Below are 15,117 nucleotides of genomic sequence, written 5' to 3' on the forward strand. Positions count from 1 at the left end.
CAATACAAAAACACGGACAATATTACATTGAATCTTATGCACACCAGATTTGAAAAATTTGTCAGTAGGACGCTTCTTATTATGCACAAAGAGCAGTTTGGCGACGTTATTGGTGGTATGTACGTGGCGACTGGTTGCCAGCTCATTTGGTAGAGCTACTACCCGCGAAAGACCTGGTCACATGGTTTTTGGTTCGACCCGGTCTATAACACAATTTTAAGGTCGATTCACACTATACGTCACGGAATGAAACGTAACGTCAAAAAAATTCGCAGGCAGACAAGAGAAGGAGAGGTGGTGGCGTTAAATTCCTGATCACCAAACTTTGCACCATAGTCCTGGTTTAAATATTAAACCTCTCCACAGTATCGCATGAAGCGATGGCATGTGACATTGTTGATGTGATCCGTCCGTCGGATGGCGACGTTAAGTTTGGTGCTATTCGTGAAGAGTAGGCTATGTGCCGGCACAGGGTTTCACGCTATCAATTCTCTCGTCATCATCATACAACACAAAGACTATAATTCACTACACTACACGCACACATACATATAGTGTTACAAATATTGTACTGTCGCATGTTGCAAAACAAATAAACAAAAAAATCACGAAGGGCGGCATTGAAGCAAGCCATCAACGGAACGGGACTGATCAAAAATTCTCGGGAAAAATGTTTTGACATCGAAATTGGTGGAGGACTATGGCAGCGGAAATTAACCTATTGTCACTAGCTCAACTCATGCTGTATCAGAGGAATTTGTAGTTTTATGTCTCCTTTTTTTCCTGCTTCTGTTTCGTTAGAAGCTGCGAAGGTTTCGTGAGGACCTCGATATTTTTCTATAAATGTAGACCTAGACAAGGAAATAAATATACTGTGCATAAATAAGAATATAAAATGGATGAACTAGGTTTCATTAAAACACATTTATTAATAATGAAAGCCTCAGCTTTGTTGAAGGAGTGAAATTATAGTTATTTTTGTCGTCCTTTTCCACTTAGAAAGAAAACAGAATAAAGAAAAAAGCGCCTTCTAAACATTACTCGATATTTATGTATGTATAATGTGCATTCAAAAGGAAACGAGCCGGAGACTGTAAAATGAATACCACTGAGAGGATTGTGAAGTCATTGCCCGCGGAAAATGGGTGTAATCTCTGAAAGTGTGCTGCTGTCCCAAACTCGCCGATAAGAGGGATACGGGCAAACTAGTACGTGAAGATAGAAATAGCACGGGCCGGAGCCGACCGCCCACTGCACTCATTCGTGCTGAAAACGGTGAAACGGTGGTTCAAAAAGAAGAGCAAGGAGGTAAAGTACGTTTCCTGACAGGGGAAGGAGTGTGGGGAACGGAAATTCGTTGAAGAACGGCGCAAGTGCTCGGAGAGCACGGCATGTCCGTTGAAAGGGTAAAGGCGTGGCACAGGCGATTCAGGAAAGGGCGGGTGTCGCCGGCAGATGGTGATCGGCCTGGAACGCCACACCGCTTTATCGGAGATGTAGTCCACGATGTGGATGCCCCCATTATTCAACACCGGCGAGCCATTGAAGCAGAGATCGGATTGAGCGTAATAAATGTTTACACCTTCATTTAGGACAGATTGACAGACTGAAATTTCGCAGAGTGTGCTCAGTGGATGCATCACAGTCTTCAACCAGCACAGGAAGTTTGTCGAATGGGACTCTCTCTTGAACGTCTGCAGCACTATGCGAAAAAAGGAATAACTTCCAATCAGGAGTAGTCACTGTAGAAGATACACTGTGTCATCACTACCAAAACACGTCAAAACGGGAAAGACTTACATGGAAGAATACAAAGTCGCAACTCAAATAATGGTTCAAATAGCTCTAAGCACTACGGGACTTAACATCTGAGGTCATCAGTCCCCTAGACTTAAAACTACTTAAACGTAATTAACCTAAGGACATCACACGCATCCATGCCCCAGGCAGGATTCGAACCTGCGACCGTAGCAGCAGCGCGGTTCTGGACTGAAGCGCCTAGAACCGCTCGGCCACAAAGGCCGGCAGGTAAATAATCAAGTCTGTCCACACAGCTCCGGGGCCACCTTCTTATCAACTTCTTGCATCACGGACAGTAGTGAACGATCAACGATTCTCACAAACCTTGACCGCTCAAATCGGAAAGAGCCAGGCAGCTCAACCATGGGGTCATTTTGCTCCACTACTATAAAAAATTCCTTACAGCAAGTGCAGTCAACAAACTCATGCAGACGTTCAAATGAGAGGTTCTCTGTCAGCCTCTACAGAGTGTGAATCTGTCTCCCTGCGATTATGCCATTTTCGGTGAGCTAAAGAAGACTATGAAGAGCAAACGATTCACCTCGGACGAAGATGTCCAGCAGTTCGTTCGGAACCCGATTCACAAAGTAATTCCAGGAATGATATAAGGTGACCATTCACCGCCTTGTGCCACAGTGGGACATGTTGCTCTACAGTGCTGGGCAATATTTCTGAAATAAAGCTATCAAGCTTTCTTTTACAAGCTTTCTTTTAAATGCCCTTCATATATATATTATCGAGTGAAAAATGCTGATGCTTTGAAACATTTGGACGTCACATTTCTTGTTTGTTGATTTCTCTGTAGCGTGAAAATCTACCATACAACCTATGTCAACAACACAGTTTGTAAATTTTGCTTTGGGCATTAAAAAACTCTATCATTGGTAGTTCCTTAATTCTGATACTATATTCTGACTTTTTGTATCACACATGATACACATACTATAACCTGAATTTCAGCTTTTTGTGCTGGGCTACGCAAAGTGACGTTGCGTTTTTCGTGAATACACCACCATTTTACGGCCACGTTTACTTCTGCTCCATTCCGTTGGCCTCCACTGTCTTTCGACCTTTAATCTGCGAAAAAGTTGCGAAACGTAGCTCACTCCTGTAGAGAGTGAAAGATTACGAAAGATTATTTCTGGACCGCTCGTTTACTTGTTAGAGCCGAGGATGTCATCACTCGCAGTTTATATGTAAGATGCGACATACACGATTTGAAGATTTACTTCACCATCCTTTTTCTACATGTACCCGGTAACTTCGCAATTCATGCTTTACTATTCGCCAACGCTTTCATAGAATCACTTTCAGACCACCTCTCTACCGTTCCACTCTCGCATAGCACACAGGAAAAAAATGAACGCCGAAATCTTTCCCCGATATCTCATGTTTTATCTTGATTATTATTTTTCTCTATATTAGTGGGAGACAGCAAATTATTTTGACATTTCGATTAATGCTAAAAGACCTCGCCGAAACGGGAAGTTCCTTTGTTTTAATGAGTGACACGTAACATACGTAGCATATATGTGACACTCTGTCCTTTATTCCGTCCAAATGCAAAACGAGCTACCATTCTCTAAATTGTTTCCATGTTGTCCGTCAGTCTTATCTGCTAAGTGTCCCATACTGCATAGCATTACTCCACAAGACGACCGACAGGCGTAGTGTATCTTCAGCAGATGTACTGCATTTTTAAGTGTTTTGCTAATGAAAAGAAATTTTTTGTTCTCCTTCCCAACAACATATTCTATGTGATGATTCCAATTTGAGTTGTTCGTTATTGTAATCCCTAAGCTGAATCGAAAACATTTAAATTTGTATGGCTTATAGTCAAAACGAAACTTAACGAAATACACTCCTGGAAATGAAAAAAAGAACACATTGACACCGGTGTGTCAGACCCACCATACTTGCTCCGGACACTGCGAGAGGGCTGTACAAGCAATGATCACACGCACGGCACAGCGGACACACCAGGAACCGCGGTGTTGGCCGTCGAATGGCGCTAGCTGCGCAGCATTTGTGCACCGCCGCCGTCAGTGTCAGCCAGTTTGCCGTGGCATACGGAGCTCCATCGCAGTCTTTAACACTGGTAGCATGCCGCGACAGCGTGGACGTGAACCGTATGTGCAGTTGACGGACTTTGACCGAGGGCGTATAGTGGGCATGCGGGAGGCCGGGTGGACTTACCGCCGAATTGCTCAACACGTGGGTCGTGAGGTCTCCACAGTACATCGATGTTGTCGCCAGTGGTCGGCGGAAGGTGCACGTGCCCGTCGACCTGGGACCGGATCGCAGCGACGCACGGATGCACGCCTAGACCGTAGGATCCTACGCAGTGCCGTAGGGGACCGCACCGCCACTTCCCAGCAAATTAGGGACACTGTTGCTCCTGGGGTATCGGCGAGGACCATTCGCAACCGTCTCCATGAAGCTGGGCTACGGTCCCGCACACCGTTAGGCCGTCTTCCGCTCCCGCCCCAACATCGTGCAGCCCGCCTCCAGTGGTGTCGCGACAGGCGTGAATGGAGGGACGAATGGAGACGTGTCGTCTTCAGCGATGAGAGTCGCTTCTGCCTTGGTGCCAATGATGGTCGTATGCGTGTTTGGCGCCGTGCAGGTGAGCGCCACAATCAGGACTGCATACGACCGAGGCACACAGGGCCAACACCTGGCATCATGGTGTGGGGAGCGATCTCCTACACTGGCCGTACACCACTGGTGATCGTCGAGGGGACACTGAATAGTGCACGGTACATCCAAACCGTCATCGAACCCATCGTTCTACCATTCCTAGACCGGCAAGGGAACTTGCTGTTCCAACAGGACAATGCACGTCCGCATGTATCCCGTGCCACCCAACGTGCTCTAGAAGGTGTAAGTCAACTACCCTGGCCAGCAAGATCTCCGGATCTGTCCCCCATTGAGCATGTTTGGGACTGGATGAAGCGTCGTCTCACGCGGTCTGCACGTCCAGCACGAACGCTGGTCCAACTGAGGCGCCAGGTGGAAATGGCATGGCAAGCCGTTCCACAGGACTACATCCAGCATCTCTACGATCGTCCCCATGGGAGAATAGCAGCCTGCATTGCTGCGAAAGGTGGATATACACTGTACTAGTGCCGACATTGTGCATGCTCTGTTGCCTGTGTCTATGTGCCTGTGGTTCTGTCAGTGTGATCATGTGATGTATCTGACCCCAGGAATGTGTCAACAAAGTTTCCCCTTCCTGGGACAATGAATTCACGGTGTTCTTATTTCAATTTCCAGGAGTGTAGTTTTGACACTCACTTGGAGGAGTTCACATGCTTTATTGTTCAGGGTCCCTTGCCACATTTCTCATGATCCAGATATCTGGTATAAAACATTTTATAATATGTTTTGGGTTTCTGATGACTTTGCTAGACAGTAAACGGCATCGTCATTTGCAAACAGTCTGTGATATTTTGCAGGTGTTCACCACGCGTTCGTGATAATAATGTGACACAGACATTGAATCCTTTAGCACGGATGTTGTTTTGGCTGCAGAGCTTTCCCGCCGCTGCCTGGCCTCACGCCGAACGGTCGCCGCGTGATCGTGATGAACGGCAAGACCAAGGACTACCAGGGCCCGCTGGTGGCGGACGGCATGAAGCTCATCTTCATGGTGGGCGACATCCGCTTGCTCGAGGAGCAGACAGGCGTCGCGGGCGACGTCTACGTGCTCGACGCGTCTGTCGCCACACCCGCCTACTTCGCCAAGTTCACCCCCTCCATGGTGAAGAAGTTCCTCGTCTGTGTCCAGGTACGAGTATGCCTCACGCTCCACTAGGAATGCACCACGACGGTATTATCTGAATGGGAGGAAAATCTGTAGGTTTGATTTACATGGGCAGACAAACTAATGATTACTGTGTCAGAAAATTTGTATGATTTATGTAAGAGGAAGAGTTTCACAAACTCAGCAAGTCAATAAGTATTGGTCCACATCTGCCCCTCATACAAAAAGTTATTCGGCTTGGTATTGATCGAAAGAGTTTTGAACGTTCTCCTGAGGAATGTCGTGCCAAATTCTTTCCAGTTGGCGCGTTAGGTCGTCAAAATCCCAAGATGTTGGAGGGCCCTGCCCATTATGCTCCAAACATTTTCAAATGGAAAGAGATCCGGCGATCTTGCTGGCTCTGGTATGATTTGCCAAGAAACGAAGACAAGCAATACAGTCCCTCATGGTTTGCCATAAATTGCAGCAAGACGGGGCGTAGAATATCGTCGAGGCTGTGTTGTAAGGGCGCTCTGAGGGGTCCTGGAATGAAAAGAAATGCTATCCCAGACCATCGCTCATAGCTGTCAACCAGATGACGAATTACAGTCAGATTGGTATCCCACCGCTGTCTGGGTCGTCTCAAGACACTTCTTCTCTGGCCATCAGAACTCATTTCGCCGCTGGACTTATCATCTACTCCGGTTAATGGGATTCCAGCTCGAAGACGTGTCTGGAGAAGCCCCAGATAGTCGTGCGATACTAACCTGACTATCGCCCAATATAGAGGTGACAGACTTTTCTTTTCATAGCAGGTCCCCTTTGATTGTCATCGGCAGCACAACGTTTTATTGCCCTCCATGGCAAGCCATCTTAGGCTTACTTTTCAGCAAGATGACGCTCATTTGTACACGATGAGAATATATTGTGCTTGTCTTCGCGCTTGGAAGGTCACCAGATCTGTCTCCATTTGAGAAAATTTGGAGCGTAATGAGCAGGGCATTGCAACCATATCGAGAATTTGACGATATAATGCGCCAGTTGGACAGAATTTGGCTCAACGTCCCTCAGGAGGACATCCAATACCTGTTTCAATCAAGACCAAGCAGAATAGGGGTCAGAGGCGGTACTGACTTGCTCTATTTGTGACGCTCATTCTCTTGAATAAATCATCCAATTTTTCTGACACTGAAATCATTTTTTTGTCTGTACGTTTAGATCACATCTACCGATTTTCGTGCCATTCAGATAATTCCTTCGAGGTGCGCCTTTCTTTTTTTCAAAGTGTATATTACAAACAATCGTCAACTTGCGTCCACAGGGTCTATTTCAAGACAGATCGCTATGGACATGAATAGTAGGCATGAATGTAGACGCCCAAGCACTGCATTTCGAGGCAAGTTTCTATTAGCAATGCTTTATTCGTTACTTAGCTCCAACTGAAGTTATTGATCCGCAGATTTCAAATGGCCTAAATCTGCTGTCTGCTTTGCCCGCATGGCATTGTTGGCTGTGAGACACCGAGGGGTATGTTCAGCCTCCTAACTGGAGAGGTTTTTCTTCCTTCGCGCACAGTGAGACCGCTCCTTTGCGAAGTGTGATGGTCTTGTGTTAGATGTCGCTGTTGAGTGTGGGTGACTGTCAGGTGGCCATAAGTAGTGATTAATAGTTATGTGTATATTTATAACATCTTCAGATATGTGCGACGTGTTACTGTTGTGACTGACAATTCGCAACTTTTCACAAACACAACTTTTATTGATGTAAGTTGACTGAACATAGGTAACAATAACGATGCCAGTAAAAGTCTCCAAATTGAGGCAAACAAAAGTTCACTCATAATGTTTCACAAAGGTTCGTGGTAACACACTCACACTCTAGTAACAGTCCAATTCCGAAACGAAGACGTAATCTTCAACGGTCGCAGTACACGAGGTCGGCATCCGGCGGGAACTGAACTTCGGGGCTGGTTCTAGCCCCTATATAGCTGTCTCCAGCCAATCAGGTTTTGGCGTAGTGATACTTCCTGCAGGACGTGGCTCGAGATCCCCCTGCCAGAAGTAGTGCTCGGAATGTCTGATTCCATTATCATGTATGTAAATATCCGGTGTTTACCATGGTGCTTTTAGTACGCCTTGGGCACACACAACCTCGTCCTCTGTGGTGTAATATGGGTTGCTGGCCCTCAGGGGCTACCTTGGCTCCGGTATAACAATTACCATCATTTACGCATTGAAAGAGAGCATGGATAACACCATTAAATAGGATCGACACATTCGTAATTCCTTCGATGTACACTCTAATACGTCTTCGATAAATAGCGTAGGACCTGAGATATTCCACTTGTTGAAACCGAGTCATTTCTCATCACATCAGTCAACGAAAACTTCAGTTGCCACTTTCACGACCATAGGTCACTACGTCCAATACGTGAATTCGAGATAATTCAGTCTTCTGCTATTTCGTTAACGCAGAGTGAATGGCTGGCTAATAAGAAAAAGCTGTGCATATTGTTTACTTTCTGAGTGAAAGTCCTATTTTACGTATTGTAAGTTACCGTAGACCAAATGCACGAGGTCACTTTATTTCACTGAGAAAGGAGAGAAGGGTATATCAACAAGACAATTTTCTACTCCTTAGGGACATATATTCCGTGATGAAAACTGGTAACAAGTTAAAAAAAGTTATTGCACGGGGACTCGAAAACATGCATTACTAACCTATCCTGGATCACCTTAAAGTTTCAGCTCGTACTTTTTTTCACTCTATATCTCATAAGTTTCCCAGTTCGATCTCGAGACTCTAATGACAGATGTGGTAATACAGTATATTAGAACGTCCTTCATCCAACACTTGTGCAACACCTCAATAATACTGAAGTCTGCAATCAAACTAAAATTTACGGATTTGCTTTTCCAATTTCGTACCTGCGCTTGGAACAAAATTAATGACTGTAGCTTCATTGAGAGTTCTCTAAGTTTGCGATGAGGTGGATTCGTGACTGAAAGCAAGTAGAACGTCCGTTTCAACTTATCTTCCCTTACACTTCCCTTAACGTTATTGATTTCTTTTTCTTGTTTTCAGGAAGCGTACCCAGTGAAGCTGAAGGAAGTACACGTGATTAACGTACATCCGCTGGTTGACACCATCATCAATTTCGCCAAGCCCTTCCTAAAGGAGAAGATTAGGAACAGGGTGAGTAGCTACTTCTTCCAGTGTTACATTTTCATTTCTTCCCAATCAAAATTAATAGTGTTCAATGGAACAGCAACTATCACACGGTTACACTAGATAGGATAAAAAAACTGGTGGATAACACTTAGATTCCGTTTTAAAATAAAACCTAGAGCAGAAATTAAAAATCAGAATAATATATTGTCATGCTAGTGCATTAAATACAGGATGGCGCCGAGCCGAACATTTGAAATGATAGTAGATTATGAAATGGTATAGAAAATAAGACGAAATGGTTTATAAATACTCTGAAATATGCCATTTATTATCCATAGCTCTGAAATTACTTCTTGAAAATTGCATCAGAAAAATGGCCTCCATTTAAATCAGTGAACTGTTGTAAGCTCTTCTGGAAGTTATTGTACATGTGCCTCCATGGATACGGAGAATTGCCTCAACTTCATCAGCAATGGCTTGTTTGAGTTATGGAATGTTCGAAACACGTCTTTGAAACAAACGATCTTTCAAGAATCCCCATTGCAAATTTTTGGACAGTAACATCGGGTGACCGAAGAGGTAAACGGTGTCTCCGAAACGAGAGTGATAGCGCTTGCAAACATTTCTCGAATAACGGCCATGTTGTATCGCGCAGTGTGGGCTGTTGCACCATCCTGCTGAAAGTAAAGTGTCTTCTTATCAGTACCAAGCTAAAGTATGCTAGAGTGAACAAAGTTTTCCAACATGAGACATTACGTTCCGAAGTAACAGTCACTATATTTCCATCTTACTCTTGAAAAAAAAAATATGGGCCTGCAGCCCCAATGCACCGAATCCATACCAACAGTTATTTTGAGAGAGTGCAATGGCTTTTCAAGCAACTCTTTACGATTCACTGAAGATCAGTACCACGTGTTCCGTTTCTTGACAAGACCCCAAATATGGACACTGGCTCCGGTGGATATGAACGAATTATTCAAGAAAACAGGGTTTTTCGGTTACTAAATTGATCATGGCAGTGCAAAAAGTAACACGTGCTTCCTTGCGTCTGGAATTATGTTTGTGAACAATTTGCAGTCTGTAAGGATGAACATTTATTTTTTAACCATTCATTATAAACCTCGTCAACTCACTCCTAAAATGCGAGACAGCTGGAACACCGAGCGTGGAGGACTACATTTCCTTCCCTCACTTTCTGCTCTCGGATCTCCATACTTCACATCGAACACTGTCTTCATATCTCTTCAGCTAAGCCGAAATGGCGACGAACTGAGTTAACACGATGTAGTACACTCCAACGCCTCCGTTACTACTGGCGTATGAAATGGCATTCTTTCCTTTACTTTACGCCTCTATGTCACTCAATACAACCTGCTACACAGGAGCAATGTTGAAGGCAGGACGGTGTCAGTCGGGTTTGCGCCACCCTGTACTACCATACAGTTCAGTACCTTTATCCTGTTCATCAACAACCGGAGCAATTTGCTGTTACACAACACTGATGTGTTTATCTATGTACACCATAAATTTGTTGGTAGGCAGCAGTTTTATGCTTGAGGCCTCGTGTCCTCTATCGACATACTGTAGAGATCACCGCAGTTAACTCACCTGGCAGTTTACCTGTGGTTCGCTCTCGTTTTCTGTGGCGACTCCACCCAGTGTCCAACCCGTAGGTACATTTCGCAACTACTTCTAAGTCATGGCAGAGGAGGTACGGGCCAAAAAGTTGTTTGCAAACGGAGAGGTTAGATGGATCCACGTGCAGACGCAAGAGAGGGGAGTGTATGTGTGTGAATGTGTGTGAAATCGCAACAGAGAGGTAGGAAGGAGTTATCATGTTTGGACATACCGATGTCCTCAACGTGAATGGAGTTGCTGTTTTCGTTAGTGTATCAACACGGACCGCCAAACGTATTTGCGAATAACGGTGTGCCACTGGCAGCCATGTTACACAGCATAGCAACAGCGGGAATAAACAGATCCTAACTGACAGCGAATGCAGACGAGTCTCACGTCTTGTCAACAGCAATCGGCTTCAAACCCTGCAGGACATTTTTAAAAGAAACGTCGTACGTCATGGGGCGTGCAATTCCCAGTTTATTTGCTATAGGCCAATTTCGACATTATAGTCATTACCAAGCAACATTCACAATCTCTGTGCAACGTGTTGCAACAGATGTGACGAACAAATATAACATTCCACATGTAGAACAACTGATAAACATTAATGGGACATAGGTGAACAAAGATGGGACGCTCAATCGCTCTCTTTCCTGCTATCCATCATGGCAATATAGGCAACAAGAGAGTAACTGATATCTGTTCGTTCATTTAGTAGCTATTCAAAATGATTCTTGTTTATTTAACTTTCTAACAACTATTACAGCATCCCTGCCAGTAATGCTAGACAATGGAATAATAACTCGAGACCGTGGTCGCGTATGGAAATATAAACAACCATTGAAAGAGTGCAGGATAAAGGTTTTTTTATATTAGTATTCCCTTTTCTTTTTGTGAAATACAGTCGACAGAGAGCAGCGACTAAGGTTTTCGTGAAGTCAGTACATACTGCCGTGTATACACTGTTTCAGACACAGCACACACGAGCCGCTTTCTTGTTTCTCAGCTCGCTGCTGTCACAGACCCCCACATTAAGCAACGCAGCGTGCTACTGTAGTGGTACTCTGCTGCAATTACGGAGTGCTGCGAATAGCAGAGGACACGGAGAGGGTCTGCTATTAATACGGGACGCAGTGACAGGCTACACCTTGTCACAATAGGCCTGAAGAACCAGTCCCATCTTTTCAGTCTCGGTAAGACCAAGGTCATGGGTGACTGGAATTCGTCGTAGGAAAAGGGAGAGAAGGAAACATAGTAGGTGAATATGGATTGGGGGGAAGAAATGAAAGAGGAAGCCGCCTTGTAGAATTTTGCACAGAGCATAAATTAATCATAGCTAACACTTGGTTCAAGAATCATAAAAGAAGGTTGTATACCTGGAAGAATCCTGGAGATACTAAAAGGTATCAGATAGATTATATAATGGTAAGACAGAGATTTAGGAACCAGGTTTTAAATTGTAAGACATTTCCAGGGGCAGATGTGGATTCTGACCACAATCTATTGGTTATGAACTGCAGATTGAAACTGAAGAAACTGCAAAAAGGTGGGAATTTAAGGAGATGGGACCTGGATAAACTGAAAGAACCAGAGGTTGTAGAGAGTTTCAGGGAGAGCATAAGGGAACAATTGACAGGAATGGGGGAAAGAAATACAGTAGAAGAAGAATGGGTAGCTTTGAGGGATGAAATAGTGAAGGCAGCAGAGGATCAAGTAGGTAAAAAGACGAGGGCTAATAGAAATCCCTGGGTAACAGAAGAAATATTGAATTTAATTGATGAAAGGAGAAAATATAAAAATGCAGTAAATGAAGCAGGCAAAAAGGAATACAAACGTCTCAACAATGAGATCGACAGGAAGTGCAAAATGGCTAAGCAGGGATGGCTAGAGGACAAATGTAAGGATGTAGAGGTTTGTCTCACTAGGGGTAAGATACAGGCTGTTTCAAAAATGACCGGTATATTTGAAACGGCAATAAAAACTAAACGAGCAGCGATAGAAATACACCGTTTGTTGCAATATGCTTGGGACAACAGTACATTTTCAGGCGGACAAACTTTCGAAATTACAGTAGTTACAATTTTCAACAACAGATGGCGCTGCAAGTGATGTGAAAGATATAGACGACAACGCAGTCTGTGGGTGCGCCATTCTGTACGTCGTCTTTCTGCTGTAAGCGTGTGCTGTTCACAACGTGCCAGTGTGCTGTGGACAACATGGTTTATTCCTTAGAACAGAGGATTTTTCTGGTGTTGGAATTCCACCGCCTAGAACACTGTGTTGTTGCAACAAGACGAAGTTTTCAACGGAGGTTTAGTGTAACCAAAGGACCGAAAAGCGATACAATAAAGGATCTGTTTGCAAAATTTCAACGGACTGGGAACGTGACGGATGAACGTTCTGGAAAGGTAGGGCGACCGCGTACGGCAACCACAGAGGGCAACGCGCAGCTAGTGCAGCAGGTGATCCAACAGCGGCCTCGGGTTTCCGTTCGCCGTGTTGCAGCTGCGGTCCAAATGACGCCAACGTCCACGTATCGTCTCATGCGCCAGAGTTTACACCTCTATCCATACAAAATTCAAACGCGGCAACCCCTCAGCGCCGCTACCATTGCTGCACGAGAGACATTCGCTAACGATATAGTGCACAGGATTGATGACGGCGATATGCATGTGGGCAGCATTTCGTTTACTGACGAAGCTTATTTTTACCTGGACGGCTTCGTCAATAAACAGAACTGGCGCATATGGGGAACCGAAAAGCCCCATGTTGCAGTCCCATCGTCCCTGCATCCTCAAAAAGTACTGGTCTGGGCCGCCATTTCTTCCAAAGGAATCATTGGCCCATTTTTCAGATCCGAAACGATTACTGCATCACGCTATCTGGACATTCTTCGTGAATTTGTGGCGGTACAAACTGCCTTAGACGACACTGCGAACACCTCGTGGTTTATGCAAGATGGTGCCCGGCCACATCGCACGGCCGACGTCTTTAATTTCCTGAATGAATATTTCGATGATCGTTTGATTCCTTTGGGCTATCCGAAACATACAGGAGGCGGCGTGGATTGGCCTCCCTATTCGCCAGACATGAACCCCTGTGACTTCTTTCTGTGGGCACACTTGAAAGACCAGGTGTACCGCCAGAATCCAGAAACAATTGAACAGCTGAAGCAGTACATCTCATCTGCATGTGAAGCCATTCCGCCAGACACGTTGTCAAAGGTTTCGGGTAATTTCATTCAGAGACTACGCCATATTATTGCTACGCATGGTGGATATGTGGAAAATATCGTACTATAGAGTTTCCCAGACCGCAGCGCCGTCTGTTGTTGACAATTGTAACTACTGTAATTTCGAAAGTTTGTCTGCCTGAAAACGTACTGTTGTCCCAAGCATATTGCAACAAACGGTGTATTTCTATCGCTGCTCGTTTAGTTTGTATTGCCGTTTCAAATATACCGGTCATTTTTGAAACACCCTGTAGATACTGCCTACAGGAAAATTAAAGAGACCTTTGGAGAGAAGAGAACCACTTCTATGAATATCAAGAGCTCAGATGGCAACCCAGTTCTAAGCAAAGAAGGGAAGGCAGAAAGGTGGAAGGAGTATATAGAGGGTTTGTACAAGGGCGATGTGCTTGAGGACAATATTATGGAAATGGAAGAGGATGTAGATGAAGATGAAATGGGAGATAAGATACTGCGTGAAGAGTTTGACAGAGCACTGAAAGACCTGAGTTGAAACAAGGCCCCGGGAGTAGACAACATTCCATTGGAACTACTGATGGCCTTGGGAGAGCCAGTCATGACAAAACTCTACTATCTGGTGAGCAAGATGAATGAGACAGGCGAAATACCCACAGACTTCAAGAAGAATATAACAATTCCAATCCCAAAGAAAGCAGGTGTTGACAGATGTGAAAATTACCGAACTATCAGTTTAATAAGTCACAGCTGCAAAATACTAACGCGAATTCTTTACAGACGAATGAAAAAACTGGTAGAAGCCGACCTCGGGGAAGATCAGTTTGGATTCCGTAGAAATGTTGGAACACGTGAGGCAATACTGACCTTACAACTTATCTTAGAAGAAAGATTAAGAAAAGGCAAACCTACGTTTCTAGCATTTGTAGACTTAGAGAAAGCTTTTGACAACGTTAACTGGAATACTCTCTTTCAAATTCTGAAGGTGGCAGGGGTAAAATACAAGGAGCGAAAGGCTATTTACAATTTGTACAGAAACCAGATGGCAGTTATAAGGGTCGAGGGGCATGAAAGGGAAGCAGTGGTTGGGAAAGGAGTGAGACAAGGTTGTAGCCTCTCCCCGATGTTATTCAATCTGTATATTGAGCAAGCAGTAAAGGAAACAAAAGAAAAGTTTGGAGTAGGTATTAAAATTCATGGAGAAGAAGTAAAAACTTTGAGGTTCGCCGATGACATTGTAATTCTGTCAGAGACAGCAAAGGACTTGGAAGAGCAGTTGAACGGAATGGACAGTGTCTTGAAAGGAGGATATAAGATGAACATCAACAAAAGCAAAACGAGGATAATGGAATGTAGTCAAATTAAATCGGGTGATGCTGAGGGAATTAGATTAGGAAATGAGACACTTAAAGTAGTAAAGGAGTTTTGCTATTTAGGGAGTAAAATAACTGATGATGGTCGAAGTAGGGAGGATATAAATTGTAGACTGGCAATGGCAAGGAAATCGTTTCTGAAGAAGAAAAATTTGTTAATATCTAGTATAGATTTAAGTGTCAGGAAGTCGTTTCTGAAAGTA

At 44.4% G+C, this 15,117-nt stretch overlaps 1 protein-coding gene across 1 annotated transcript in view; it reads left to right on the plus strand.

Moving 5' to 3' along the window:
- Positions 1-15,117, plus strand: part of LOC126203479 (alpha-tocopherol transfer protein-like) — a 135,488-nt gene that overhangs the window by 106,818 nt on the left and 13,553 nt on the right. The window contains exons 4-5 of the mRNA XM_049937802.1: positions 5,335-5,590; positions 8,630-8,740. Of these exons, the coding sequence (XP_049793759.1) occupies positions 5,335-5,590; positions 8,630-8,740 (367 nt within the window). The remainder of the gene's footprint in view (positions 1-5,334; positions 5,591-8,629; positions 8,741-15,117) is intronic.

This window comes from Schistocerca nitens, chromosome 9 (assembly GCF_023898315.1).
Source record: "Schistocerca nitens isolate TAMUIC-IGC-003100 chromosome 9, iqSchNite1.1, whole genome shotgun sequence".
Taxonomy (NCBI): Eukaryota; Metazoa; Arthropoda; class Insecta; order Orthoptera; family Acrididae; genus Schistocerca; species Schistocerca nitens.